Genomic DNA, 27,569 nt, shown 5'->3' with positions numbered 1-27,569 from the left:
ACACCCAATGTTTGTTTAATACACATGATAATCTAATTTTATTAGAGGGGGGGTGGGGGTGCTGTTACACACTGTGATCCAGTGTATCCGCGCTTTCCTTTTGGTGTGGTAGGATAAGGGGAAGGGAGGGTGAGAGGGGAATATTGCATGCATTATCCTGTTGACCCTGGACTTTTTTGCTAATGTTACTTTCAACATTTTCAAAGTAGCATGAAAGTGGAAGAAAGGGAAAGGGGAGCCATGACAATAATGAGGGGTTTTATTTAGGGTTGGAAAAATCAAAGTCGAATAATTTTTTATAAAATTAAATGAAAATTAAGAAAAGAAGTGTCTTTTTTTACAATAGGGAGATACTTTCGAAGGAAATTTTCAACATCTTCTACTTGTTATTTTTGAATCAGGTTTTTTGGAATCACCTTTTTGAATGTACATGTAGTTATAGGCTTATAGCAGCATCTCCAAATCAATATGGATGTGTTCATAATAATTTCATTTAAATACACTATTGTTGGTAATGCTAGATTTGCATATGTATGTATCAATTATTATGAAAAGACCATTGCTTGATGCAATGGCAAAGACTTGGATTGATAAATAATGTAGCATAAGTTTAAATCCTCGGACAACCACTATTCGTCCCCAACCACTGTTTGATAAATGTCATTCGTTAGAATCAAATTTGCTACACTAACAACCACCAACAATAACACACCTATCATTGTATTTGGATGCGTAATTTTTCATATTTAATTTTCTCAATAGCATAATCTAATAATTCTCGTTGAAAAACAGTAGCTAAAAATGCGATCTAACGCGACATCTTGCCTTCTTATCGCCACTTTAACCTAATTTTGATAAAGACAAAATAAATTAGAAGATCCTTAAATTTATTTTCTTACTTTCGATTTAAATTTATTATTCTTATTTTACAAAATAATAATTTAGAAAGTGAAAGAAGACAAATAGATCATTCATGTTATAAGAAAAAAAATATATAAAAATCTTGTTAAGGAGCTATAACAAGATCAGGAAAGAAAAAGCTCTTTCAAATAATATTTTATATTCTCTATCAAAAAGTAAAATAATATCGATATGATCATATTTCTCCTTCAAAACAAATTAGAAAATGATAGATCAATGAATATTAATTTTCCCTGAAAAAACCTAAGGCATCTAGTCTGCAAAATACAGGGATCATAGGAAACTATAACAAAATAAAAAAAAATACAAGGATCAGTGCCTCCTCCTTATGTTTCACTTGCTCTACCTCCTCCACCTAACCCTTGTGAAGATGTACCATCACACCATCAACCCCACATTGGATGGATGCTGGGCTACCCCAGTGTACAGATCCTCTAATTATGTGATGTATGAAATCTTTGGATGTGGTATGATTTATAGGACCTTCATTTTTTTAATTTTATTCGAAAAGTAATCCCCCACCCACCCTCTCCACTTCTTTTTTTTCTTTTAAATGGAAAAGTAGACATCCACAGTAACGGGCACACAAACCGGTTCTGATTTAGCCAATGACCATTTGATCTCTGGCCCTCTCGGTTGTCAAAAGACACAAGCCATGGCAGTATCTCAGAAAAGACCCTAAATTCTCATGTACAAATTATACAATTGGCTATGCCTATCCTCACCAATGTTTCCATAGTTACCATTATTTTTTATAACAAATTTTATTTATTGTCAGAATAAAATATTAGTTATCTTAAGGAATCATATTGAAATAACAAAGATGACTTTTGTTTAGTTTGTAACTCACCGAATATAAAATTATTTTTCAAACTAGATTAGAGATTTGGATTATAATTTTTTCTTATAATAAGGCATGAATGAAAAAGAAACGGTTCGAATAATATCTACTAATATCATCGAAAATATTGTTAAAATACTTTTATCGGCAGGTTTTACTGAAAAATAATAAATATTTTTTGATTTTAATCCTATGACAAGAAAAACTAGAAAAAAAATATATAGGACCGTTTTGAAATGTATCAGCCGAACCGATTTACGAATTTATTCCAACTATCAATCTTTTCTTTTTCGAGGAAAGATACTAATTGCAGCAAGAATAATTTTTTCACAATAACGGCAGCACCTTCCAATATCATATAAGTACAAAAATAAAAATAAAAATAATTGTTATGCTCAAGGGATTGATTCTGGCTGAAATCATTAACCGAATAAATCAATAATACTTCTGTTAATACATTTGAATAATAAGTACGCGGGTCAGACAAGACTCCGAAATAAAAATTTGTGAAGGTCCAGCAATTGATACTATTCCAACTAATTTCCTGAACAATAAAAATAATCAAGAAATCATCAAGAACAAAAAGTTAATGGTATGGTCAATAGAAGGTGGACAAGGCAACATATATCTTAAGCTTGCCATGGTGGACTTAATGTTGATCTTAAGTAGAGAAAATATATCTTAAAGGCTTAAATATAAAGGGTAAGCTCCATGTCCTTTGGTATCGCTAACTTTGAGGTAATTTCGGGACCAATCCTCCTGATTTTGAGGAGAGAATCCTATGCAATTGATTTGCATATCACATGCTCCTCTTCCCTTCAGCAATTCCATTACACAGAGCTTTGGCTCCATTTAGAGAGGGGACAAACTGACCACCTAAAGGTCTCCATGTCGCAACATTTGACCATGAATGGAATCCTTCACAATTAACCATAAAGTCCTTGAAAAGGATTAAATATCTCTGTCATTTATTCCAAGGAGTGGATATTTCATATTGGCTAAGGGCTTCTTTGGAAATAATGATTGGACCTCTCTGACCTCATAGGTCGGCAACTAATTAATATCTTCCGATCAAATGAGTTATGGGCTCAACCATTCTTTCTTTCCTAAGATTTTTAATTGAAAAAGTTTGGTGGAAGTTGGGCTATGGAATAAAAATGAAAACGAGTGATTGCTATACGAACCATTTGGTTGGGAAGAGTGAAATGAAAATATGCCTCAATCTTCCAAGACAATCTCAATTCTCTTCTGGTATTCAAATTCCATTTTGAGTTACAAACCGAATGTATTGCAGAATCGAGTCATTCCGATTCTGATTTTAGTTTTGATTTCAATTCTGATTTCAATCACGGACCAAACCCACCTAAATAATATCTTTGCATGAGTTAAGTCGCTCCAATTGACCAATGGAACTATACTAAAATTATGGCATAGCTCCGCCATCAGAAAAAAGAGAAACAAGGTGAACATATGTCTATGTTTTAATTGTATGTGTCAACTTTGAACTTTGTATTTGTGAGACAAAATTGATCAATATGGTCAATGAAGTGGCGAAAAGCCATGATATATAACATGGTGGTTTACATCCATAACAACTTGTAGACATGTTGCGAACAATGCCACGAGGTCCAACTTTACTAGTAATGCCAAGTGAAATTGTTGAAGCTTTCCCTCGTCCTGTAGCTCTTCCAACTTCTCTGCTTACCTGATACTTCGATTTGGTTGAGTTTATTTACACGGGAAGGAGTCCTCTACTTGTACTTCCACAGACCTTTGCATATTCTTCATCTTTCTCTTCAGTGTTTGTAAATACTTTTAATTAATGAGATTAGGTGGCATCGCCTCCGTTTTTTCTTAAAAATAAAAGAAAAAATTGTTGAAGCCATTAGCTATCATCGCATTGTTTATATCTTGTTGAAGTCCAGAACAAGAATATAAGCTAATAGAAGGATAGGTCCATGAGTATACAAGCATCGCTAAAATCCCTTCCTTCCTTTTAGGTGTTGTGCCAGAAGAGGGACGGAACCTTTTATGATAGAATTTGTAAAAGGGCAACATGCCGATTAAAACTAAGAGTATTGGAGGATATACGGTATTAAAGTCCAACCCAAATGTTTAAGCTAGTAAAAAAATAGGCTTATGAGTATATAAGTACCCTAAGGTCTCTTCCCTATTCGATATAAGATTATTGCTACTCTCTCAACATATCTTAATTTGGATAGCGCATAATGTTCGGCCTTCAACCTCGGAGGTGTAATGTTTTCGGCCAAATCAATCTCAAAATCTCTCTAATTTATGAGGAGGTCATCGCAATACAAAATAATTGGTCAGAATTCTTATTTTTAAGTATTATAATGAAGAGTGAAAAAGATTACACTCATAAATTATTGTACCCGACGATCAAATTTTGTATTAGCCGTTTTGCATCTCATTATAGCTAAATACTAAAAGCTCATTTAACTGAAATATTTGAGCAGCAAATCTAGGTGGACCATTCGTATCTTCCAACAAAAAAAAAAAGAAAAAAAAGGATGGACCGGTGATTCAAGCAGTTGGAATTTTATTTTTTTTTTCATTTTTGGTACGTATTTTTTATCTTATTAACCCATCCAAACTATAATTATTCAACTTCAAATTTTTGAAGACAGCACCATCCAAGAATTTAACCCAGAATTCACCGAAGAAAGCTTTGGTTCGCTTGATTTTCTCTATCTTTGATTCTTAAGATCCATTTCATGTTCCAAAATTTCAAAATATCATATTTGTTTAGGTGATTTTTTTTTGTGTTTGTTATGCAAATTAACGCATCGAGCTAAAAATAAGAGACGAGCTTCTAATCCATTGCCCACGTGGCAATAGTATTAAACGAATAGTATTACTCGGTCCAACCCGCCCAAATGGCGAAACCTAATATGACGGCAATTCTCCAGTGCCTCAACAGGCCTAAAAAGTGCTTCTCCATCTCCCAGCCTGACTCAGAAGAGCACTCCCCAGCTTTGAAATCGCCTAAATGAACTTGGAAGCAGCCATCAAAAGACTAATAAAAATTGAGGCACGGTTTAAGACCGCATGGCTGGATGCGTATCAGCCAACAAAGCGTGTTTTATTTAGGCGTTGATGAAGTTTCCGCGAGGAAGGAGTCCTTGTCTCAGAGTGGGGGAAAGGGACCGCACGCATCATGATACCACCCTCCCCTTGTCATCCTATGTCCATTGAAAGAAGAATATAGTTAATATATAGGTATCTCCACAATAATTCAAATGAGGTCATTCTGGGTGGACGATGGGAGATTAGACTAATGATTCAAGTTGTTGGATATGATCTATTAATCTTAAGAAATCATACAGTTTGAAAAGATCTAATTTTTGCAGCCAGTGGTCAAAATAGAGTAAAGCTAACATGTAGTCTCCTATATAACAGCTCAAATAAATCGACGATTCGAGCCATTAAATGTGATTTATTATTCTAAACTGCTTGCTATAAAAAGTTATATAATTTGGAGATTCATGTCATAAAAAAATTGGATTGAGCTTTTGAAAGATGCTGTCTTATGCTTTAATTTGTCATAAGATGAATGACAATCCGATGACAAAACCTATGGCCCTTCTCAACCATTGAATGCCACATCTACATAGATCAAAAGGAAAGGAACTATGGCATGACGACTTCAAATGGCTTTTTCCTTTGTTTTTAAAGTACTTTAATATAACAAAGTAGTCATACTTAGGTAGGTTTGGGCTTTTGCTCCTGACAAGCTGCCACACAAGAAAAATTAAATTTGCGATTCCCATTTGAGAGATTTCTCATAGTTGTTCCGAGAATCCTTGTGCTTCTCACGTGTAATCCATCTGCTCCAACCGGCCCCCTTCACCCATTTATCTCCATCCACGAAACCCCTTGGTCTCTCTATCTCTCTTTACTCTCTACCATATCCTCTTCTTCTTTTTTTTTAACAAAAAAAAAAAAAAAGTCAGCTAGCTATTCTCAATTTTCTCCGCTGGTCCGAATCTTTTTTTTTCGTGAGACTTATCTTGGTATTCAGATCTGGCATGAAACAATACATTTATTTTTTTCTTGATAAGAAAGCAATACATCTCTCTATTGTGATTTGTGCAGGATCTTAAACGGCTTCTTTTTCTTCTTCCTTTGCTTTTTCCTCCTATTTTTAGGGTACAGGGCATGTTAATGTGAAACAATAACACAGGTATCCAATGGTATCTGGTGGCTCTAGAAATCTTGGATCATGGGGGAATATGCCCTTATCTCTACGATTTTCCTGTAGAACTTTTCTACTATTATGCTGGGAGTGACAACGGTTGATTAGAAATTAAAATGGCTCTGATTGGTGCTTCTTTATGGTGCGCCAATAGCTCCGCTGGGGGAAAAGCGGAAGGCCCCGCAGGAGATTGAGATCTGGGAACACCCCCCAATCCTTTTTGTCAACACCTTGTGAGTTGTGAGGCTGGCCATGCAATCATGCAGGGCCACGTGGCACTTTGATGCTCCCCCCGCCCCCCCGCCGAAGTGGTTTGTTTTCTGCCAACAATTAACAATTCACCTTGATAATGGGGGAGTTTTCATTTTTCAGTTGTTCGACGCGAGCCAGTTTCTAAGCTTGAATCTTATGTATTGAAATCAGTGCCTTAACATCGAAGAAGAATTGTACTGAATAACCGAGTCCTATGTTTCCAATTTCTTACCTAGTTGACCCATTTGCCAATCTAGACGGCAATAAAATAACAGCATCTAAAGAGCAAAATCTAACATAATTCCTATAAACCCTGATAAGCTGATGCATCATATAGATGTGGGAGAGCAGGCAACGGTTTGGAGTCGTTCGTTTATGATCTCCTTGAAGGAGCGTTATTTTTCATGAGTTTTTTTAGTTGGAGCCTTCGACGTGCTAGCTAGGTTACCGATAAAATCTCCAGAAAATGATAAAAATATCCAAGTTACATGAAAAAAGGTCATGTTTTTTCAGTTGTTTAAAAAAAGGGAGAGGTGCATTCATCCATTGCTCCAAAGCATAAACTATTGGGACTAGGGATGCAACCAAGCCAAGCCCTATGAAGCTTAAGTCCGGTCAAACTTATGCAGCTCGAAATTATTTTTAAAGACAAGTTCAAGTATCAGGTTTGGCTTGTCTATCATTTGATTGGGCATAATTTGAACTTGATTTTTTTTTGAAAGAAAGATGACCATCCATACTACAATCATCCATGCTCAAATATGAAGTGAAAGCAAGTCTATGTTAATCAGCTGATTATCTTAAATCAAGCTAAAATAAATTTGAGCTACTCTGGCGAAGCATCAATCATGTATAATTTGAGCTCAGTTCAAGCTCGGATAAGGTTCAAGCTCATTTATACAATCTCTCTTTCATTATTCCTCAACTAGAAAAAAAGGTGAAAGGTAATATCGGTCCAAATACAGATGTCAGCTGATCCAAGCAACGCAAGCTTGGCATTAGCTTGGCTTGAAATAAAACTCAAATGGGCTTGTTTTGAATATAATTGAGCTAGTGTAAACTTGGTTCATATGCTCGATTAATTTCAGGTGAGCCACAGAAAGAGTAAAAGATTCCATGAAATGGAACAGCTGGAATCGAATTCTTATTCTTATTGCATTGTACCTCAAGACGTTCTTGGTGTTGACAAGGTTCCATATAAGCAAAAAAGCAAACGGATGAAGATGACCCACTATTTGTAAGGAAGCAATCCGTACAGGCTTTCTTGATATGCATCGCATACTACTGCTTGTTCTTCTTTTTTCGGGGTCCGTGTACTTTTGGAGAACTAATACGCCACAAAGCCCGGAACACAAAGCAAGGGACTGCTGAAATACCAAAATATCATTCGCATTCAAGTTTTAATGGGAGATTTGAATTAGGCAGCTCATGTCTTATTCATCAGTTATGGAAAAACTCAATAAATCACTACGTCGGAATTTATACACACGAAAAGAACATAATATAATGCGCATGGAGGATGATAACTGAACAGTACTGTAATGATGATGGAGATACCTGACAACCATGGCCTGATCTAAAAGTTGTCATTTCTTCTTTTTCAGTTCTTTCCTCTTCAGGGATTTGGGGAGGGACAATTAAGGCAGATACATTACCACAGGGAGCTGTATTATATGCATGGAAAAACACCAGAACTACAGGAATACTTTATGAACTCCATATAACAAGATTTGCAGTCTCCGTAACTAAGCCCCGTACAGATACCATATTTGTATCCCATACCAAAACACTGTTCAGTACCAGTATAGTAAGGTACACGGGATACGGGGCAGTATACACATGTACAGTGAACTTGCTATAAAATATGAATCTTATATCAAGGTTTACAACAAATCTTACCAGCTTCCAAGCTGGTCAAACCTTGTAAGGTTGTGCAATCAGGGATGTCTCATGAAAAGGTAATGAAAGCAGGTGCACAAGCAATATGTAAAGAGCCATGGACCAAACCATGCTCTTGGGAGATGTCTAGAGTGAATGTTTATTGACTAGTACTGATTGTAAGACATCTCTTCACTGGCATGTTTGACTATTCCAATGAGAAAGTAGATACTCAATATTTGCAAGGATAGAAGAGCTCAGGCGACATCATCACAAACCTTGGAAGGGTCTACACAGCAGTTAATCACAACTTGAGCATGCAGGAATAATTTTGCAAGACCAAGTACCCAAAACAACATCTAAGGCAAACAATGATGTTCCTCATTTTCAGTGACCATAAGCATAAACATAATTCTTACCTACAATTTAAGCAGTAGAGATCTGTGATAAGAAACAGTCAATCACTTGAGACAATAAGTGCGTCTCCTGATACTCATATGTTAAATGGATCGCTAATTGCCTGCCAGTTCACAGATTACCTAAAGAGAGCCAGACATACGGATACATAATTTATGCATATGATTCGAGAGTTATAAAACCAACAGTAAATTTAGACTACTATCACTATGGTGATTATTGCCCCCATAAGTGAGGAAGAAAAGGAAAAGTGTCCCATCTTTAACATCGATAAATTTAGAACTATACACTAGTTGCAAATACGACAATTATCCTTTGACTTTCTTAAAATCAAGGAGAAGCATTGATGGTTTGAGTCACACTGGCATGTGAAGGAACAGTTCTCAGACTGTTTTGCCTCATTGAAACTGTCTATTTAAGTAATTAAACAAGTTATTTGCAGAACATAATACAAACTAATTTCATATATTTTAAGCCAAAAGCATATTCACTATAAAACATCGATGATTCAATTCTGTTAACAAATAATCAGCATGCTCCTTAGTGATAAATCTGGGAGATTGTATCTTATGAGTGCTAATTTGTATGGGCAATTCATTCACTCGGGATGAACAACACAAATTATTGCCTTGCAATTTGCTGTTCTCAACTACCTCATGCTTGTGCAATTGCTTCGCAGAATGGCGAGTTTTTCTATATCAGCAAGATATGATTCCTTGACACAACCCTATGGACAACCCGGCCAGTCTGACAGAATAATATCTTGGTCTCTTGCATTCCCATGAACAAATACTTTTGGCTCCTTTAACTGTAACAAGAACAAGGATCTTTGTCCAGATCAGAGATATCCACAAATGAAGAGAAAAAAAATTATGAACATGTTGCCCAGCTTAGTGAACTAAGCAAATTAGCCTGCAACTACCACAACAGTCACAATCTAAGCCAACCTTTTCCGAGATTTATTATCCTAACATATAACTGGAACTTAGAAATCAATAAAAATTGCTAAAGCCTCGAAATCAAAACTGAAATATTGTAAAGGGTGACAACTCCTACCAAGACAATTGGTGGAAAGCTGGTCTGTAGTCGGGCTTTGGAGAATCCATTCACCACAAATAAGCACTTGAAACCATCAACGTGAGGATGTTCACTATTCCAAGAAACAAAGAAAATTGATATAAATTTGAATATAGAAATAACAAGAATAATCTGATGGACATTAAATTTATTCTTTAAATAAGCAACAGTTTACTGACATATCTATTCATTTCAGCACATGAGGACATGCATGCATCCCCCCAATCCCATCACCCTCCTTTATGTCATACACGCAAACATATGGCTATAGTACCCACTGCATGTGCTCAGAGTTTCAAAACTTACAGGTGACATGACCATTAACCCTCTGGCTTTACAAGAGTCTAGCATATGCAATGCACTTGCACTTGTAGATAGCTGTGATTCATGAAAAAGACGTTTCTTTCTATATTCACTGATGACAGAACGGGAGCATCTAGCATGTGATACGATATGTTCCCCCCCACCTTGCAGGAGAACTAGTGCAATCTGGGGGCCGGGGCTGGAAGGGGAAACATTGCTTTTTCCCTTCTTTTTCTTCCTCTTCTTCTCTCTCTTGGGTAAGTGTTCTTGAAGAGGAGTGCTGTTTTTGGAGCCAGTCTTGTGAAGCCCACCCAAACTGTTTCCAACTATATATATCATTGATGGAGTAGGGAAATTCAAGAGTATTTTGGGTATCTAACCAACTAAACAAATCCAGAAAAGCAACAAGAACCATCATGTATTGATACTATAAGTCCCACATAATCTGTGACTTCTCTCCCGTGCATATAGCCAAATTGTGTATAGGCCATTTGGCCACCATGTGGAAACATTCTGACCGCACTATAAGTGAATTATGTGCATAGACACATGCATAAAAAAGAAAAGATGAATTTCCTCTCCTGTTAACATATATTTAGGATATGTGCGGAATCAAAAACATGCCTATTCTTCTTGTCTTTATTTCTCATGGTCACACAAGCAACTTCTTGACTTGTTATTATCCATGTAAAGTGGTAACATACAAGAGAGGGGACAAGTGTTGATTACAGACAACTAGCCTATAAAAAACTTGCAAAAACATAACATAAAGATAATTGCATTGCTTTTTAACTGCAGACTAACAAAAGATTCAATGTACCATAAATGCAAAACATCATCTAACTGAACATGAGGAAAATTTGACTATAAAACACAGCATGAGTGAAGCAAAAACACTGCAAATTTACTTGCATGTGCAGCAATGCATCCTCGCATTTTTTTTTGCTTGTTATATCCAATTTTGGCAATAATTAGGAACAAGCTATAATACTAGAAGAGAGAAAAAAACAATGTCTTTCAACTCAACAATTGCAAGAATAGGAACCAATCCATCTTTTTTCCCTTTGGTCCTCATTTTTTTTGGCAAAAGAGGACAAAGAAATGAGACAGGAAATAAGGAACAAGAGGGGCCTCCGGATCAGACCATTGAACAGATTGTTTTCATGCGGATAGCCTAGTTAAGGACACCCTACGGTACAAACTACAAAACCAGTTTCTATTCTTGAAAATAATATTGAGTGCCTCCGAAAAACCCGTAGGCAGGAGTTGCAACTTACTTGAGCAGGTAGGTAAAATTTCTGTAACGATATTCTTCCAAGGCAATCCCTTCTTCTTTAGAGTATCTATTTACACAAAAAGAAACAATTGTTATAAAAGATATAAATGAAAGAGATAGCCGGAAGGAATATAATAGAAAGCACTGAAGCCAAGCTTCTCCGCCATGTATCTAATTCAAGGAAATGGTGAACAAAGAGCGTGATCAGGGATCATCAACTCTCTCGGAGAGACCAGGTATTGCTATGTCAAGTGATGGCTCTAACAAAGCCCCAAATTAGATACAAAAAGGAAAAAGTTTTTTCTGCACTGCTTTTGAAATGTAAATGCACATAACCCTAAATTTAGCATAAAAGCTAGGCATCAGTTGAAAACACATATGGGTTGTATCTCTTAGAATATTGCACGGATGAGAAATTTGTACAACTATGAACACACCTTTATTAATTTTCAATGATATGAGATTATTTTCTAAAGATGTCTTGGTAGTTACCAAATGCAAGGTAATTTCTCTAGTGTCTAAACCATAAGGTCTTAGAGAGAGGAGCTACAACAGTAGGTGTATGCTCAGGGAGACTAATAAACTGCAGCCACGTAAGGTCTATGAAATGATAGATTTTTTCCTTTTAAAGCCTGTGCATATAATGAATTTCTTTTGACATCAATGACCTAAACACACCAAAGAACTGGTAATGGACCACAGAGGCACAGCAATTGAGAGCTACCACAAACAATTCTGCAAGTGCACCATACAATGAAATAGAAGTAAACATAAATGACTGTACTTAGTGAACTGAGTCTTGCTTTATGAGATAACTCAGGTAAGTCAAGAGTTTGAGACCACCCATTGTCATGATGCAGGAAAAGCATATCAATGTGTTCGTCAAAGTTAATATCGCCATGACGCTGAAAAGGCATATCATTGTGTTTGTCAAAGTATAGAATGTGTGAGAGCATGCATGTGCAAAGTGTCTATATAAACATCATGAAGGCACATGATAAGATGATACCACGTATATTTCACATTTGAAATCGGATTGCATGGCATACATCCTATATTAGCGTGTGTTTACATAAACACAATGGAGCAAGGAGAATGATAAGATGACGCCACATATTTTTCATATTAGCAATATATGGCATGGTCCTATATACTAACGGAAAACAAAGCCCTAACTACTGAATACTGGAATATCATCTCTTTGTCAACCCTGTAATAAACTAACATAGGAAAACTAAACAAATAAATGCGAGTTGCATATATGATTAATTCTTCCATGTTCTTAATTACAGGGTGTTTCTTTGTTACTTCTTTTTGTAAACAAGTACAGGTCACCCTATACAACGTAGTCAATACTCGTACTCTTCTGTTCTTACGCCATGAATTATGACATACTGATAATATGTCACACTAAAGCTCCAATGTGTTTTTCATATACCTATGTGTAACTAATTTTACTCCTTTCCACTAATTACTCTAATGGGATGCGATTGGATGGCCAACTAGCAACCATTGCATCCAGATCCGGACATCTGAGGCATTGCTGATATGCCAGCCTCTGATGGCTTTGCCATGTATGACATGCAATCAGCATTGATGCAATTCACTGCCCAGAGCACGACAAGGCATGATATCCTGTATAGACCCAATGATGATGCAACTTACAATGGTCCAACACTTCATTTTAAATGCTATCATTTTAATTCTCTTGATTTAAATTTGTTTTCTCCACATGCCTTGCAATAATTTTTAATACTATTTGCAAAATGAAGGATTATGAGTTGTGTAGATAAAAATAGGTTAGAAACTAGGGTGCTGGAGGGAGGGCCGCCAAAGGCCCTCCGGATGGTGCTGGAGGGTCCTCGAAGGGCTGGTGCAGGGGCTCCGCCTTCTGTACCCAGGGGTTCGTCGGGGTTTCCTTTTTTATTTTGAAAATTTTAAATGAAAGGGCCTTTTTTTGTCAGCAAACCCCTTGCCGACTTCACTTAAAAATTTTAAAATAAAAAAGGGCCCCAATGGACCCCTGTTTCAAATGAAACAAGAGTTCAGATGGCAAAGCCTGTCCTCTGGCCCTTTAGGGCCCCTCCTACGCCTCCAGAGACCTCCGGCGGCCCTCCCTCTCCTTTCCTCCCCCCCCCTCCTCTCTTTTCCTCTTTTTCCTTCTCCCTCTCCCCCCACCTGCCGGTTTACTGTTTTGAATGCCAGAACTGTCCTGATCTGCTGCTAGCACGACTCTCGCGACGGTTTCACATTCCATGTGCATAACCAAGAACCTAGATTAGGCTTTTTACTTTATGTTTCAACATTAAGCAATTCTAAAACAACATTTAGAAGTCATGTAATTTCAAGTTTTCAACTGAACTTAGTTGCAACACTTAACTAGTGGGAAATGAATGATTACTACAATGTTCAAAACAAACTAGACTACACAGATATATCAATCATAGTTGGTCTCAAAGTTTCTCTTTTATAGCATGCACCAATATTACTTGTGAAGCAACTAGAAAACCCTACCTCCAAGGGTACTTATTTTCAGAAAAACGAGAGACTCCATTCATTGCTGTGAAGGCATCAATATGGACCCACTTCTCTGCCATACAATTAGAAGCACCTATAGACATAACGACAATCAATATCTTTACTGATAAAAATACAAGGAACAAAGTTAAAACATAGATATGCAATCCTACATAGGAAGTGATTCTTTTCTTTAATTTGTTTTTCAAAAAAAACCATGTCAACAAATGTGAAAAACTTAAGAGACAGTGAAAATCTAAAATGCTAGCCCACAAGTCCTATCCCTTCTTTATGGTTGGACTTTATGGGTCGAAGTACGATCAACGAAATGTTCTACAAACATCTCTCGACTTGAAGTTAACTCTGTTATTTGGTATAGAATTCCTCACCGTGGCAACTTTGAGCAAGAGAAGGGCTTACTATGAACTAAAAGCCTAGTTGGCACATGGGAAGATCTATTCTTTCGGTCATGCAGTTTAGGATCATGCAACCAAAGAGTAAACCCTCCAAGATTTCATAAGAATTTAAAGAGTCTTAATGATCCGAGAAGAAGACAAAAGAAATTAATATGCAAAGTTGCATTCATATTTGACACACCATTCTAAGATGAGTCAAATGGGAAATTAATACTCACATATATAATGCAGTAAAACATTAAAATAAGTAGCATGATAATAAGCTACAAGGTCAATCTATCATTGGAGCAAGAATGGCCATGCTATAACTTAATAGTGTGGTATGAGCCATGTTCAAAGGTGTTAAGCTTGATATATTGTTGGCCCATTCCTCAACAACTCAAGCTTTTGGGTTCACTTGGTTATTTAACATGGTATTGGAGCCAGGTTTACAAGAATTCCAATCCCCTTCAATTAGGAAGGGGAAGGGGAGAGGGGGGGAGAGGAGGAGGGGGGGGGGGGGTGCGTGTTAAGCATAATATACATTGTTCGCCCATTCCCTACCAACTTAAGCTTTTAGTTAACAAATGGAAAGTCCATAAAGCCTGAGCTCTGGCCTTTAGCAACTGCTTGGTCCCTGACATTCCGAATTTGTTAAAATTATACAATGAAATGAGACAATCAAATCAGTAAGTTATCATAAAGAAGAAAATATGAAAACTTTTGTCAACTTTAATGTCGGGTAAAAATATAGAGGTAAAACATTGTTATGCTTCATTTGCAAGAGATGACAAGATACTAAAGATAGATGGACTGAAAAATAAATACACAAACATGAACTTACCTTTTTCATGTAGAGCATTTAAAGCATAAGCACCTGGATAGTTGTCATATGATGCCATGAAGGTCATGATAGAGCATCCTAGACTAAAAGAATAATAACATGAGCATCAATAAACATACAAGTTTCTTATGATGTTTAGTGGCTACAGATCCAACCTGACCAGCAAAGACCCAAGCATCATAACATAAAGTTCCCTCCAAACATTCTTCTTCCTATTGATATATCTGAAATTTTTTTAAGTGCAATCTGTCACCCACAAATATTTATATTTAACAAATAGAAAATAGATTTAAAACTCCCTCTTGAGATTTATTAATTGAAAATAACATACTCAAATAAATTAATTATATGCAGCAAGTTTCTGCAAGCAAAATTCAGATTAAAACTAATGGAAAGGAAGAATGCCATCTTTTTATTTGAGATGCCACAGTATGTAATTCAAGATTTGAAAAAGATGATTGATTTACTTAAGCAAATCATCTGGTGAAGAATTGACGACAATTAGCAACCTGAGATGTCTGAAAAGGCTATGTTATATGGACTTGAGTACAAGTGTCAGGCATTTGTTTTTAGGAACCACACTCAAGTGTCAAAAGTCCAAAACCATAACCATTTCCAAATATCAGGTAAGTAATTTGGGGGAAACCAAAGGGTTTGAATAGCATAGCTAGAAGGAAACAAATTAGAGCAAAATTTTCTGCATATGTAAGGAACTGACAGATCAAAATGAACCATCTTACCTCCAAACAAAGCATTTGTTCATAAATTATCTACTAAAATAGTGGATTTGTCATGAAAGGTTCTTGACAAATGCCATTTAGTTTTCCATGTCAAGGCCAAAATGATGCTCACATTGAGTATCATTAGCAATATCTAGAAAACTTCTCTACTACAATTCTACTAGAAATACCATTGCCCAATATTTCTACATGAAAAAAAAAATCAGTCTCATGGCATTGGGTCTAATCTATAATATAGCATATTTATGAGGTGCAACAGAAACAATCACAAACCACTAACGAACTTACAATCATTTTAAAGTACATCTTATATGGGTATGCAGAATAGGTTCTAATTCATGGATAAGCAACATCTTTTTTAGTGGACACCAACACGACAAATCATGAAAAGAAAAAGGATATAGGCAGGGATACAACATTAAATAAATATAAAATCTTCTACACAGATGTAGAAAAACCACCCATAAGAAATAATGGGTTATCGTAATAACCTAGTCCATATAACATACAATAATATCGATATCCCCAAGCAACATCTTAGACATTATCCAACTCCATAGATGATAGCCCATGCTCAACAACAATAACATCAAAATTGCAGCTTCTATAATTAACCTATCATGTTCATCCCTAAAAGATTAACATTTATTAGGATTTAATAATTTAACAAAGAAACCCCCTCTCATCCCCAAACATATCCAGTTCATCAAGTATTCAGAGCTCTTCTCAGTTTCAAAAAATAGGATATTTGAAATAAGTACTGAAATGTAACCTAGCCATATCCAATGTGTATCAGTACTCAATTCATCTTACAGATGGCCATGCCATGCAATCGAAATGTCCAAGTATCCAACTTAACAACAAATAAGCACATTTTCAAACGAAACTTTCCAATGTTACTCCAAATCAAAAACAACTTATCTTACAATTTTGGTGGACAGTGTAATTCCCACATATCATGAATCACATAAAGTAGAGAGTTAAAGTCTAAATCAGCCTGGGTAGGTCATCACAGCTGTACCAACAAACTCACTGTGACTTTTTTTTTGTACTCACTATCGCGCTCCCATATTTAACCTCAGCGGCCTGAGCACTTCAAACTATGTTTTTTTCATGTTTTTTTCTCATTAAGTAAATCGTACGAACATGTAAGTAAAAAGTTAAAGCATCACCAGTGTGACATATTTAAAAGCATAAGTACCAACATAATATTTGCATCAAACAATAAAAAATTAACTACGAACAAAAAGTTCTATCCTTCTGGATCATATTATCTTTTATAAAGTGGGTTCGTTCTACAAATGGCTGCCAATGTAACAACCACCCTTCACCTTTGCATCCAGACCGGGAGTTTGCACCAAAAAGATAACAAAGTGTATTAGACATGTGACAAACAAGACTATCATGAATTACTGAAAAATGTCAATTTAGAAAACAGATTTAATAGTAAGACTGGTTTATGCAACGAAAAAGAAAAAGGATAAAGAACTTAGAGAATTCTAGCATGTACACAATTTACCTCCAAGGCTTTGTAAACAATAACATCAGGGAAACTAAAACAAGAAAAACAAAATCTATCATGCGTACATTCTGCTAGCTGTAATTGCTGCTGATACATTGAAAACTGGAACTGAACTAATTATAAAGCGGAGCTCCTGTGGAATTAGAAAAGGCAGAAATATGTATCTAGTCAATATAATAATAACCCCAAAACTCAACTTAAAAGTTCAGGTACATGTAAGAGACCTTGTGTGGAAGTTTTGAGTAAAGTAAAACAAATGAAAGAACTGGAACAATATACCGCAAAATCCTTCTGTCAAACAGCATTCCTATCTGCACCATAAAACGAAAATCTTAAACCACAAAGAGTGGTGCATGACTTGCTGATACTATTGCCAAAGTACCTCTCTGTATAATGGATCTAATAGAAACACAAATATATGCTATGCAACATTTAAAACTTGGTTTAAATAGGTCAGATCAAGTGGACTTTGCTTTCCACAGTTTCAGTCATTTTTTTCTTTTTCTTTTTCTTTTTCTTTTTTTTTTTGGCGCGGGGGGGGGGGGGGGGGGGGGGGGGGGGGGGTCTTTATTGCTTAAGCCAAAAAATAATTCAACAATACATCAAGTTCAGGTTTGCCGTCTCGGTACCGGACCCCGTACTGGTGCCGCACTAGCATAGTGTCGGTACGGTATGGTATAAAATTTTTTGATGTATCGACACTCGGTACCCCATCCATACTAAGTACCAGTACCGAACCGGTATGGTATACCCCGTACCGCCCGGTTTGGGTCGGTATAGCATACCATGCAGCAAGTAGTAATTGTTTTATAATATCACACTAAACTAACCAAAAATTACAATTTCAAAATTAGCACTAAAAAGAATCACATTTTGCATACTTTCAAGCATAAGATATTATCTTATCAGTTAATGAAAATCTGACACATGACTATTTAAATGCCTATGCCTATACATGGTCTGCCGTTCTGGTACGTACCGGTCCGGTCCGGGACCGGTACCGGATCAACGTGGAATCCGGTACCGACTAGTTTATTGTTGGAGAATCGGTACGGGACCGGTCCGGGCCGCCACCGGTTCGTACCGGTCCAGGCCGCCACCGATACGCCGATCGGTACTGGTACAGCGGACCTTGGCCTATAGTTTAATTGAATATTAAATGCCTATCACTATTTAAATCTATCATTCAATTGAATATTGCGTATTTTATTCTAGTAAGCCAAGAATTTCTTCCATATGTTTCTAAGTTGTCTGTTTCATTTCCTTACAACTAACAGGTAATTTGTTGCTTGTCAGTACAGCATCTCCAGGTTTAATTTCGTGCTTGCCTTCACAAGGGCATTCTGCACACTTAGTTGAGTCTAAGATGAGTTTCTTTACTATTTGTTTCCGCTAAACCCAGCAAAGTTAGTGATGTTCAAGTTAAAGGAAACAAAGACAATAGAGAAATGGAGAGATAATGTTTGACAAACTTAACCAATTCTGCTGAGAATACTGGATTAATCTCTAAATCAATATTTCATTACCTTCTTTACCCACTTATTTTCTTACAAAACTTTGTATTGTTAAAAATCCATAGACTATGATGCCAGAATAGAGCTTTTCCAAATAAAATCTTACCAAAGAATTATGTTCTAAATGATCAAATAGGCACATGACTCTGACATGAGTTCAAAAATTTGCAGCTTGATCATTCCAAATGAAAAAGCATTATTGAAAATTAACCTGAGCAAGTAACTATAAGAATAAATCAAGATTAAGTGCATCAGTAATTATTGACGAGTTCCAACTCACCACGCATAGAGGATAAGCTACAAGCAAGGAGCGAGGAAGAGCCGAAGTGAAGTACCAATGGAATGGATGTGTCTAAATCAACGATAATATCAAAGAGAACGACTAAAAGAGGGATTCATACAAGTAATCAGATGGAATAATGAGCAAATGAGTATTTAAAAGAGAGAGAAAGAGAGAGCACATACAGACCAGATAGAATGCCTCATATTCTACTCTACTAATGAGCATATGAAATAAATGTGGGTGCACACAAGAGGAGAGAATCAAGAAAAAAATATCTTTTTCAAAAGTTCAAGGTTGTGGGTAAGAAAAGTAGCAGACATATTCTTCTTGTTTGTATTAGTAGAAAGATTTTCCAAGTTATGATATGAGTGAAACCTTTCAAGTTGTGTGAATATCTGAAACACAACAAAACTGAAGCTCTTCTTGTTTGATTAAACAGAGTCCCTCTATGCTGATTTGTACTGATGTCCACAACTATAACTTACAAATGTTACTGATTTGAGATAGGCAATGATTCACAAATGAACTAGGTATGTCCCACAAAGACATCATGAACTTCTTACCATGTTAATTTCCTACTCAGGAAGGTCAACTCCAGCAATACATATTCAAGTCTTGTTCTACCTACACGATTAAAGGATCTTGTTGCAGATGTCCTTCTCTACTACCCCTCAGCAAAATACAGTCTCTAGGAGGAAAAGATAATTGCCTAAAGTTATGCCAAGCTTTTTGAACGAATATTGAAGTGTTTTGAACAAGGTCCGCCGAATCAGATACCGGGACCCGTACCGGTCGGTACCCGATACGGTTCGTACCAATTCAGCATCGGACCGTGGCAGTGGCAGGTGGCCCATACCCAACCCGGTTCAAAACCGGGTGACACGGTGCAAACCGACGGCACCGAACCGGCCGGTTCCAAGCGGTAAAAGACAGCTTCCGGCCGGTAGGGGCTGGAACCAATTATGAATGACGAACCAACCCGGTTTCGCACCGGGTTAGTTCAATACTGCCTGAACCGGGCAGTTTGGCAAACCTATGTTTTGAAAGTAAGTTGCCTTGTTAATAGGGCTTTCTTTTCCACGGTATATTGTAAACACCTCATCGACATATTATATCCACTGAAACCCACATTTCTTGTCATTTGAAAAGTTTTTGGAAGATCTTTGTGCATAACCTTCTGTTAATCCAATGAGAAGTTTAACTCTGGATCTATCACATTCATTCTTCTGCAATACTCATGATTACATAAGACCAAGGTATGCATATCCTGTCAGTATTCACTCATAATTGCCATGCTTCCCTTGACGTTACCATCTATAAATACTTCAACAAATATTAGAAGCTAGCACCTAAAGCTAGCTCTGAACCACAAGTATGATAACCTATTCTTCCCCTTCGTATCGATGATCTAGTAGCATGCACCAAGTCAAAGTGAAAGTGTTCTTTTAAAAAAAAAAGAAAATTCCTCTACAAATCAAAATTGGAACCAATCAATGGCCTCACACTGAGATCCAAAAACAGGTGTTAATATTTTTTTACCAGTTCCAGATGATAGTTTGACTATTATTAGGAAGTACAAACAACATGTACTCATTTCTTTTAATCCCCTAATGTCCTTCAAAGTATTTCCTCTTTAAGGTTCCTTTTCCTTTGTCCATCTCGGAAGTCTGCATTTAGGAGACACTCCAATCATGATCAGAAACAAAGGTCACATCTAATGAAATCAAGGCACTAAAAAAAAGAAAAAAAGAAGAAAAGAAGCAATCAGTAAATTCACCTAAAGGGGAACATATTGCCGAATACTGTCAGGCATACATTGTCAAGTTTCATGTATGATGGGTCAAATGATAGATGTAAGCATGGTCTGCCGAACCGAACTGAACCACCCGATTCGGGCAATGCCAAGCCGACCTGATGCGAAACCGAGTCGGTTCACCTTATAATTTTGATTCCGGCCGATACCCGAAACTCTACCAACTGACCGGAATTGGTCCCTTAACGACCAGATAGTTCGGTGCAGACTCAAGTGCGAACTAACCGGTTCACACCAAGTCAACTCGGTTCCAAACCGGGTTGACACTGTGGAGCCACCTGATGCTTTGGATGTGGAAAAAGCTCAAGAAGGCCTTCCCAACAGCATTTGAAAGCAATGGCTCTCTCTGCCGCTTCTCCTTTCCAAATATACCAAAAACAACACCGATTCAAGCTATCAGAAGAAAGATCCAACGCTAAATAAGATGTGTTTCCACTCTCCTATCTTATTTCCTCCTTTTTTTGGAGGGAGGGCTTGAAAAAATAGCTCAAAAATTGCGAAATAACAAAAGATCATGCCAAAATTTTTGATTGGGCCTCATTTTGTTATATGATGTAGATCTATAGACGATCTACATGCTGACATAAAAATTTTTAATTTTTAAATTATATATAATTTTTTAAAATTAAAAATATATTTTTAGATTAAAAAAATAAATAAAAATTAAAAAAATATAAAATTAGAAACATATTATTTTTGTCGCAACAAAATTTTGCTATTTTTAAATAATTGTAAACTGGCATACTTGATAAACCTCCAGAAATGAAGCCATTAAGAAAAAAGGAGCCAAAGCGTGACATTGGCTGGGATCATGGGCAAATGCTCTTGGGCCAGCACTATTAGAAGTACTACTGGTGCAATACAGAGTTCAAGGAATAAGGAGTAACTAGATTGAAGCAATACTTAGCTGGTGGTTATCCTGACATATCTATGTGCCGGAAATGCCCATAGAATGTTCGGCAGCTGATGAAGAAGTACTTCGCTGATTTCAGAGCAACGAATAAGAAAATTTTTAAGAAAAAAGCGGAGGTGGACCGCCGAGTGGCAGAGCCACCTTCCTATCACTCCAAGGAGTTAGAAGAGGCGTCCGCTCTGGATGATGAGGGGCACAGATTCAAGCCACAATGCAGGCGAGTCTAGATGATCAGTGGCAGCAAGATGAGGTAGCCAGGCATAAGGCTCAATTTGGGCCCTCGTACTACGAGTCAGGCTCCGATTCTGTGAGCTATTGGATCCTGATTTCACTTCAGTCATTATTTGGGCCCTCATACTCATGATTTAGATCCATATGCCTTTTCCAGTAGAGATTTAAAGCAACAGAGGTTTGACTCATTATTGAAGAAGGATAAAAAGAAGAATAGGTGGCGAGCTATTGGATATTGGTTTTACTTCAGCGACATCCCAACAAATGTGGCAAACAAGACGTACTAAAGGTTTGTCATTTCCGCCATACAGGTTGCTGGTTCTGGTGTAAATCTTCCAGGCCCGAATAACATCTACGATGAGCTTCTTAACAGTAACGAAGAGCTAGAAATAGATTGCCTTCTATAAGAGCAAGTGGCTCACATATGAACTGACCGTGATATATGATGGTTGGACCAGTCCTACCAGACAGAGCATCATCAATTTTCTAGCATACTGTGATACCAAGACTGTCTTTCACAAGTCGGTTGATGCTTCTGATCAGGTGCACAACGTCGCGTACATCCTCAAACTGATGGAAATGATTGATCAAGTAGCAGAGGAGAATGTCATGCAGGTCATCACTGATAATGGGCCGCAAAATAAGACCGTCGGAGAGATCTTGATGGAGCGGCGGTCACATAATTTATGAAACCCATGTGCTGCACATTGTATCGATATCATATTGATGGATATTACAAAAATTCGTAGGATAAAGCAGACAATGAAGACAGCTAAGTGCTGCTTCAACTTGATTATCCCTCAACCAATGTCACGCTCTAGCTCTTTTTTCCTTGATGGCTCCATTCCTGCAAGTTTCGCACCGGGTCGGCTCGGCATTGCCCAAATCAGGCGGTTCAGCCCAGTTCGATAGACCATGAAAGGAAGGATACACAAACACTTAAACGAGAAAGAAATAATCTAAACTTGCTGGTTTCAATGCATGGGTCCAGGGTTGTTGCTCTTGCTGCACACAAGGTCATATGGCTACTTATCATGCGAGATCAGTGTACACATTGATTGTATGCAATAATCAAGCAGAAATATATATTACTAGTCATCTAATGTTTGACAAACAGCCCTAAACATTGAGATAATCTTCAAAATAAAGTACAGTCATGTTATTGCCTCCTCATTTTTCAACCAGACTAACAGCTGGTACATTTAAGGAGCTGGTGTGCATCTACATACATATACATACATTAGCGAGCCTAAGATAGAAGTTTGGATGTAATCAAGCTTATTAAACAACTGAAAATAGAAAAAAAAACATATACCTTTATGATTGTGTCAGTTTCCTCACATTAGTGACTATATACTCTCTAATATCTGTCAATTTCTTATTTCTTCTTTTTTTTTTCTTTCATCTCTAAGTCCATGACAAGACAAACCATCCAATCCTATTTTCTTCATTCCAAAAGGTCAAGTTTTGCCTCTCCCCGAACAAATTTGCAATTTTACCTATACCAAATTCAAGTTCTTATCTTGCTTTTGGAAGGCCCCTTAACATACAATGTAGAAATGAACAGAAGGCATATCCATGTGCACTTGCACCATCCTTTTCAGCTTGTACCCTTCATTACATAGATTACTCACCCATATATTGTCTTATTGGTTTAAATAAGCATTTTTTTAAAAAATTATACACTAAATTCTTAGCTGTTATTCTTTGTTATTGCTTGCGATACAGAATTAATTCATTTGTATGTGGTTAGACTTCCTTAGATAGTGTAGCACAGATATTTAGATCTGTTTATCAATAATCAAAATAAGCCTTTAGCTATGATAAAAAGCATGTTAGAGTGTTCAGAAACATCCATTTCCCGCAAGAAAGCAAACAAAAATACCCTATATGCCAAATGAAAAAAAAGGAACCCAGTGTCATAGTATGTTAACTACATAATCTTATGAAGGCTGATGAAAACATCTATGCTATTGCCGGTCAAGTTTTGGTACATGTTAAAATTGTTTGTAAACCATTCCAGCCCGACCTATACATGCACGATATAAGATGGCCTGATCCTCAAATATTTTCTTTCTTCATCATGTAAACAAAATGATGGCAACCGAAAATTTTGATAACACCATGCTGTGATCATTGCCAATAAATGTAGTAATATATTATAATGAAAATTTATTGTTTATCCATGCTTTCACACAATATATTAAACAACGAAATCAGTACTAGACATGTTCATCCCAGAAGCGGACAACAAAATTTTCAAGAGAAAAGCTTTCTATATGGACATCAATTTTTTTATAGATAAATCCGTATTGTGTTTCGTAGTAAGAAATGATAGACTCTTTCTGATAATAAAAAAATAGTTATTTCTGTACAAACAAAAGATTGGCAATGTGATATTCCAAAAACATTGACTAAATTGTAGGATTTGACTAGAACCAATGCTTCTGAGCAATATGAGTTTCAATGGATTTGAAGATATCAGCAGCTATAGAGAGTAACATAAATGCACAAGACATGTATTCTTGCATAATGCAGGCACAAAATTAGCACACATGCTAAAAGCACATACCTCAGCACCTAACATGCAGTCCCTTATCCTTGTCTATAAACATGCTACGAACACTAATATGGGCTTGAAAGATATGATATGGTATGGGTAGCCCAGTGCATGAGGCTCTCACCATTACGAGGTCTGGGGAGGATTAGATGTATATAGCCTTAACCATGCATGTGGTGAGGCTATTTTCATGTTTTGAACCATTAAACTCCAAATCAAAATAGAGCAACCTTACTATTACACCAAGGCTCACCCTCACTAACGTGGACTTGAAAGTTCATGTATATTATCAAATTATAAAGTAGCACACATTGAAATCATATAGAAGTGGAAAATATAATTATTTGATAGCTTATATGGTAGTTCTTGAGAAATTTTATTAGAAGAATTGGCTATAACTTTTTGTTATTCTTTTCTTAGGATACACCCCATTCTGAACTCCGGTTTAAAATGGAGTTAAACCAAAAAACTTCCAGTTCTGGCCACACGATTCTCTGCCACATTACTGTATCAAGAAGTACTGTAAAGCCTGGAAAGAGAAATAAATGATTGAAAATATCAAAAATGAAAAAAATAATGAGCATATACCATCTGTAAATTTCTAAGATGGAAAATTTTCAACTCATTTTATGAAATAAACTTACCTATGGATAGAAGAGCAGCGGCTATGCAGCATTTCATCGCCTTCCATAGTGAAATAGATTTGCTCTGTTGTAGATTTGCTTAAGTCAGAAACTTCGAATTTCAATAAACATACTACACTGTAGAATTTCACAACTTCAAACAACAGCAACAGACAAGAAATCAACAGCCAAAAGAAAGAAAAACAAATACAATAGCAATATGACAGACAGAGTTATGAATAAATCTAAGTAATCCAATATGAAGAGAAAAATAGTCAATCCGAAAGGAGCTGATAAGACAGTAATCTTTGTCACACCATTCATTCTGCTCTGAACTTTGAAGGTTTACAGCAAGAAAATTCTCTCACATCTAATGATATATGAAATGAAATGTAAACAGACCCATGGGAAATGATATAGCTTCATTTTTGGCAATACAACACTTCTAAAGGCCATTCTACCAATGTTCACCGATTAGTAAATGTTCTGGATTTTTTTCTTTATTCATCTCAGATATCAAATGTGAATACAATCAGTCTCATGACATTTGATGTCATTTCATATTAAAAACCACCTGGTCTTTTCTGCTGCTATGACATTACAGTTGATTGAGACAAATATTACCCATTTGCTTCCTACCATTATGCATCATAAGGAACTTCTAAATGAGTAAATATCATATCACCATGGTACTAGGCATTCTTATGTCTTGTCAGGGAGTGCATGCAGCACTTCAGACTATGAGACCCTTTAGGTGATAATGTAGCTATGTCAGTTGTGGGTCCATAAGTTCCCATTTACCGAGAAAGTAGAAAATAAATGAACAAAGAAAGACGGAAACTCCAAAAATCTAAAACTTTAAGATTCTATTAACCACTTTATCTTGCTTTTAAGCTAATCATGCTAATCATTTCCGATGAAAATTTACATGCTTATATGAAAATATAAAGAGCATAAATGTTACATAATATCTGAAAGTTAATAGACTCGTTCACAATATGCATTCAATTAGTTGGCATACAACTTTCGTATGACAAATCTAAATTCCCTCCTGAGGTAAAAAATAAGCAAGCGTATATCAAGAGGACAATCCTACTTTTCTAAAAGAGGTCCATATGTGTCAACATCTAATCCAGAAATAAGCAAGTGTACTTGATGAGGACAATCCTAATTTTCAAAAAGCTGTTCATATGGGTGATCAACATTTAAGAAATCGGTTGAAATAATTAAGCACATGCAGCGATTCCTGCATTAAAAAAAAAAAAAGATAAACTCAAACACTCAAATTCATTCAATTTGGCTTCCTTCTTTCCTAGTAGAATGTTCAAAACTGAGAAAAGAAATGTAGAGGGACATACCAGCAAAAGTTCAATGCCAATTGGTGCAAAGAGAAGCATTGTATCACATCTAAATACAATTGTAGCAAAAGTCTGCATGCAAAAACTGAAACATATTAACATAGTTCCTTGATGAAGAGATCAATCTGACAAGTCCACTAAACCACTAATTTGATTAAAATTTACATAGAATGCATGTGCGAGGCATCCATGCATAGCAAATTACTTGAATAAAAAATTCAACTGTCTCTTTTCATCTTGAAAAGTTTCATTTCAAGGATTAATCTGCTTGTCCATATCATATCATATACCATAACCACAACCATCAAGTCTTATTCTAATATTTGGGGCCATCAATATCAAAGTTTGACATATTTTCTATGAATGGCTGTCAACCTAACATCAACCCTCCAGATCTCTCATCCTGGCTTAAGATCAGCCATGAAGGTGTTAATGGCCGGTGGTACAGGATGCTCTTGTACAGCAGATACACCCCTGGTACAACCTATTTCAGCCACAAAATTCTTTTTTGCACTCTCTCTCTCCTCCATATTTTATTGTTTTAATGTTATGTTTTAGCATAATATGGTACGTATGTTGATTTAAGTTTCCTGGCCATCCTAATCGTTGTGCGTTAAAGTTTTTTATTGCAAGTTTAATACATAATTCATATAACATTGAAAACTTATGCATATTAACACTCGAAATGCAAGTAGGTTATTAGAAATCAGCAGTATAATCACCGAAGATTGTACTGTACTGCAATTCAAGATGACTCTTACAGTCTTACCTAATTTCTTCAATTTTCCATCATTTATGCTCGATTTTCAAAAAATAAATCCTAACAAACATCATTCTATTCTTTTTATCTAAATAAAAAAGAAGAGTAAATATCATGTTATTCTTTTTATTTTCCATTTACTCAAGGTATTACACATACGTAAAGAACAACCACCCAATAAAGTTCAATAAAAATGTTCATAGATTGAAATTCCTTACGAATAAAAGTTGATTTCTTCAATTCATTACAAATTTTAAATTTCTTGTGGTAGGTAAAAATTGAACTCTTAACTGCTAAAATTTTTCTAAAATCTTA

The 27,569-nt window shown here is 36.3% G+C and overlaps 1 protein-coding gene across 14 annotated transcripts in view; it reads right to left on the bottom strand.

Annotated features, from left to right (window-relative positions):
• Nucleotides 1-8,757: 8,757 nt before the first annotated feature.
• Nucleotides 8,758-27,569, bottom strand: part of LOC103704603 (dol-P-Man:Man(7)GlcNAc(2)-PP-Dol alpha-1,6-mannosyltransferase) — a 35,466-nt gene continuing 16,654 nt past the window's right edge. For 10 of the 14 annotated variants that reach the window (XR_005511910.1, XR_005511911.1, XR_005511912.1 and 7 more), the window contains 13 exons: nucleotides 26,495-26,566; nucleotides 25,158-25,221; nucleotides 24,939-25,042; nucleotides 18,994-19,065; nucleotides 17,424-17,510; nucleotides 17,265-17,332; nucleotides 15,093-15,161; nucleotides 14,938-15,020; nucleotides 13,696-13,792; nucleotides 11,183-11,248; nucleotides 9,909-10,221; nucleotides 9,582-9,675; nucleotides 8,758-9,333 (listed from right to left, as the gene is read on the bottom strand). Coding sequence is in view for 4 of the 14 variants with exons in the window: in XM_039126504.1 (XP_038982432.1) it covers nucleotides 9,253-9,333; nucleotides 9,582-9,675; nucleotides 11,183-11,248; nucleotides 13,696-13,792; nucleotides 14,938-15,020; nucleotides 15,093-15,161; nucleotides 17,265-17,332; nucleotides 17,424-17,510; nucleotides 18,994-19,065; nucleotides 24,939-25,042; nucleotides 25,158-25,221; nucleotides 26,495-26,566 (957 nt within the window). In the remaining 10 variants the exon portion in view is untranslated. Of the gene's footprint in view, nucleotides 9,438-9,581; nucleotides 9,676-9,908; nucleotides 10,222-11,182; nucleotides 11,249-13,695; nucleotides 13,793-14,937; nucleotides 15,021-15,092; nucleotides 15,162-17,264; nucleotides 17,333-17,423; nucleotides 17,511-18,993; nucleotides 19,066-24,938; nucleotides 25,043-25,157; nucleotides 25,222-26,494; nucleotides 26,567-27,569 lie in introns of all 14 variants that reach the window. The other 4 variants (XM_039126504.1, XM_008787958.4, XM_008787959.4 and 1 more) reach the window with 2 other exon arrangements.

The sequence above is a fragment of the Phoenix dactylifera genome, chromosome 5 (genome assembly GCF_009389715.1).
Source record: "Phoenix dactylifera cultivar Barhee BC4 chromosome 5, palm_55x_up_171113_PBpolish2nd_filt_p, whole genome shotgun sequence".
Classification (NCBI taxonomy): domain Eukaryota; kingdom Viridiplantae; phylum Streptophyta; class Magnoliopsida; order Arecales; family Arecaceae; genus Phoenix; species Phoenix dactylifera.
The sequence above is the reverse complement of the archived record's forward strand: the minus strand, read 5'-3'. Positions and strand labels throughout refer to the sequence as shown.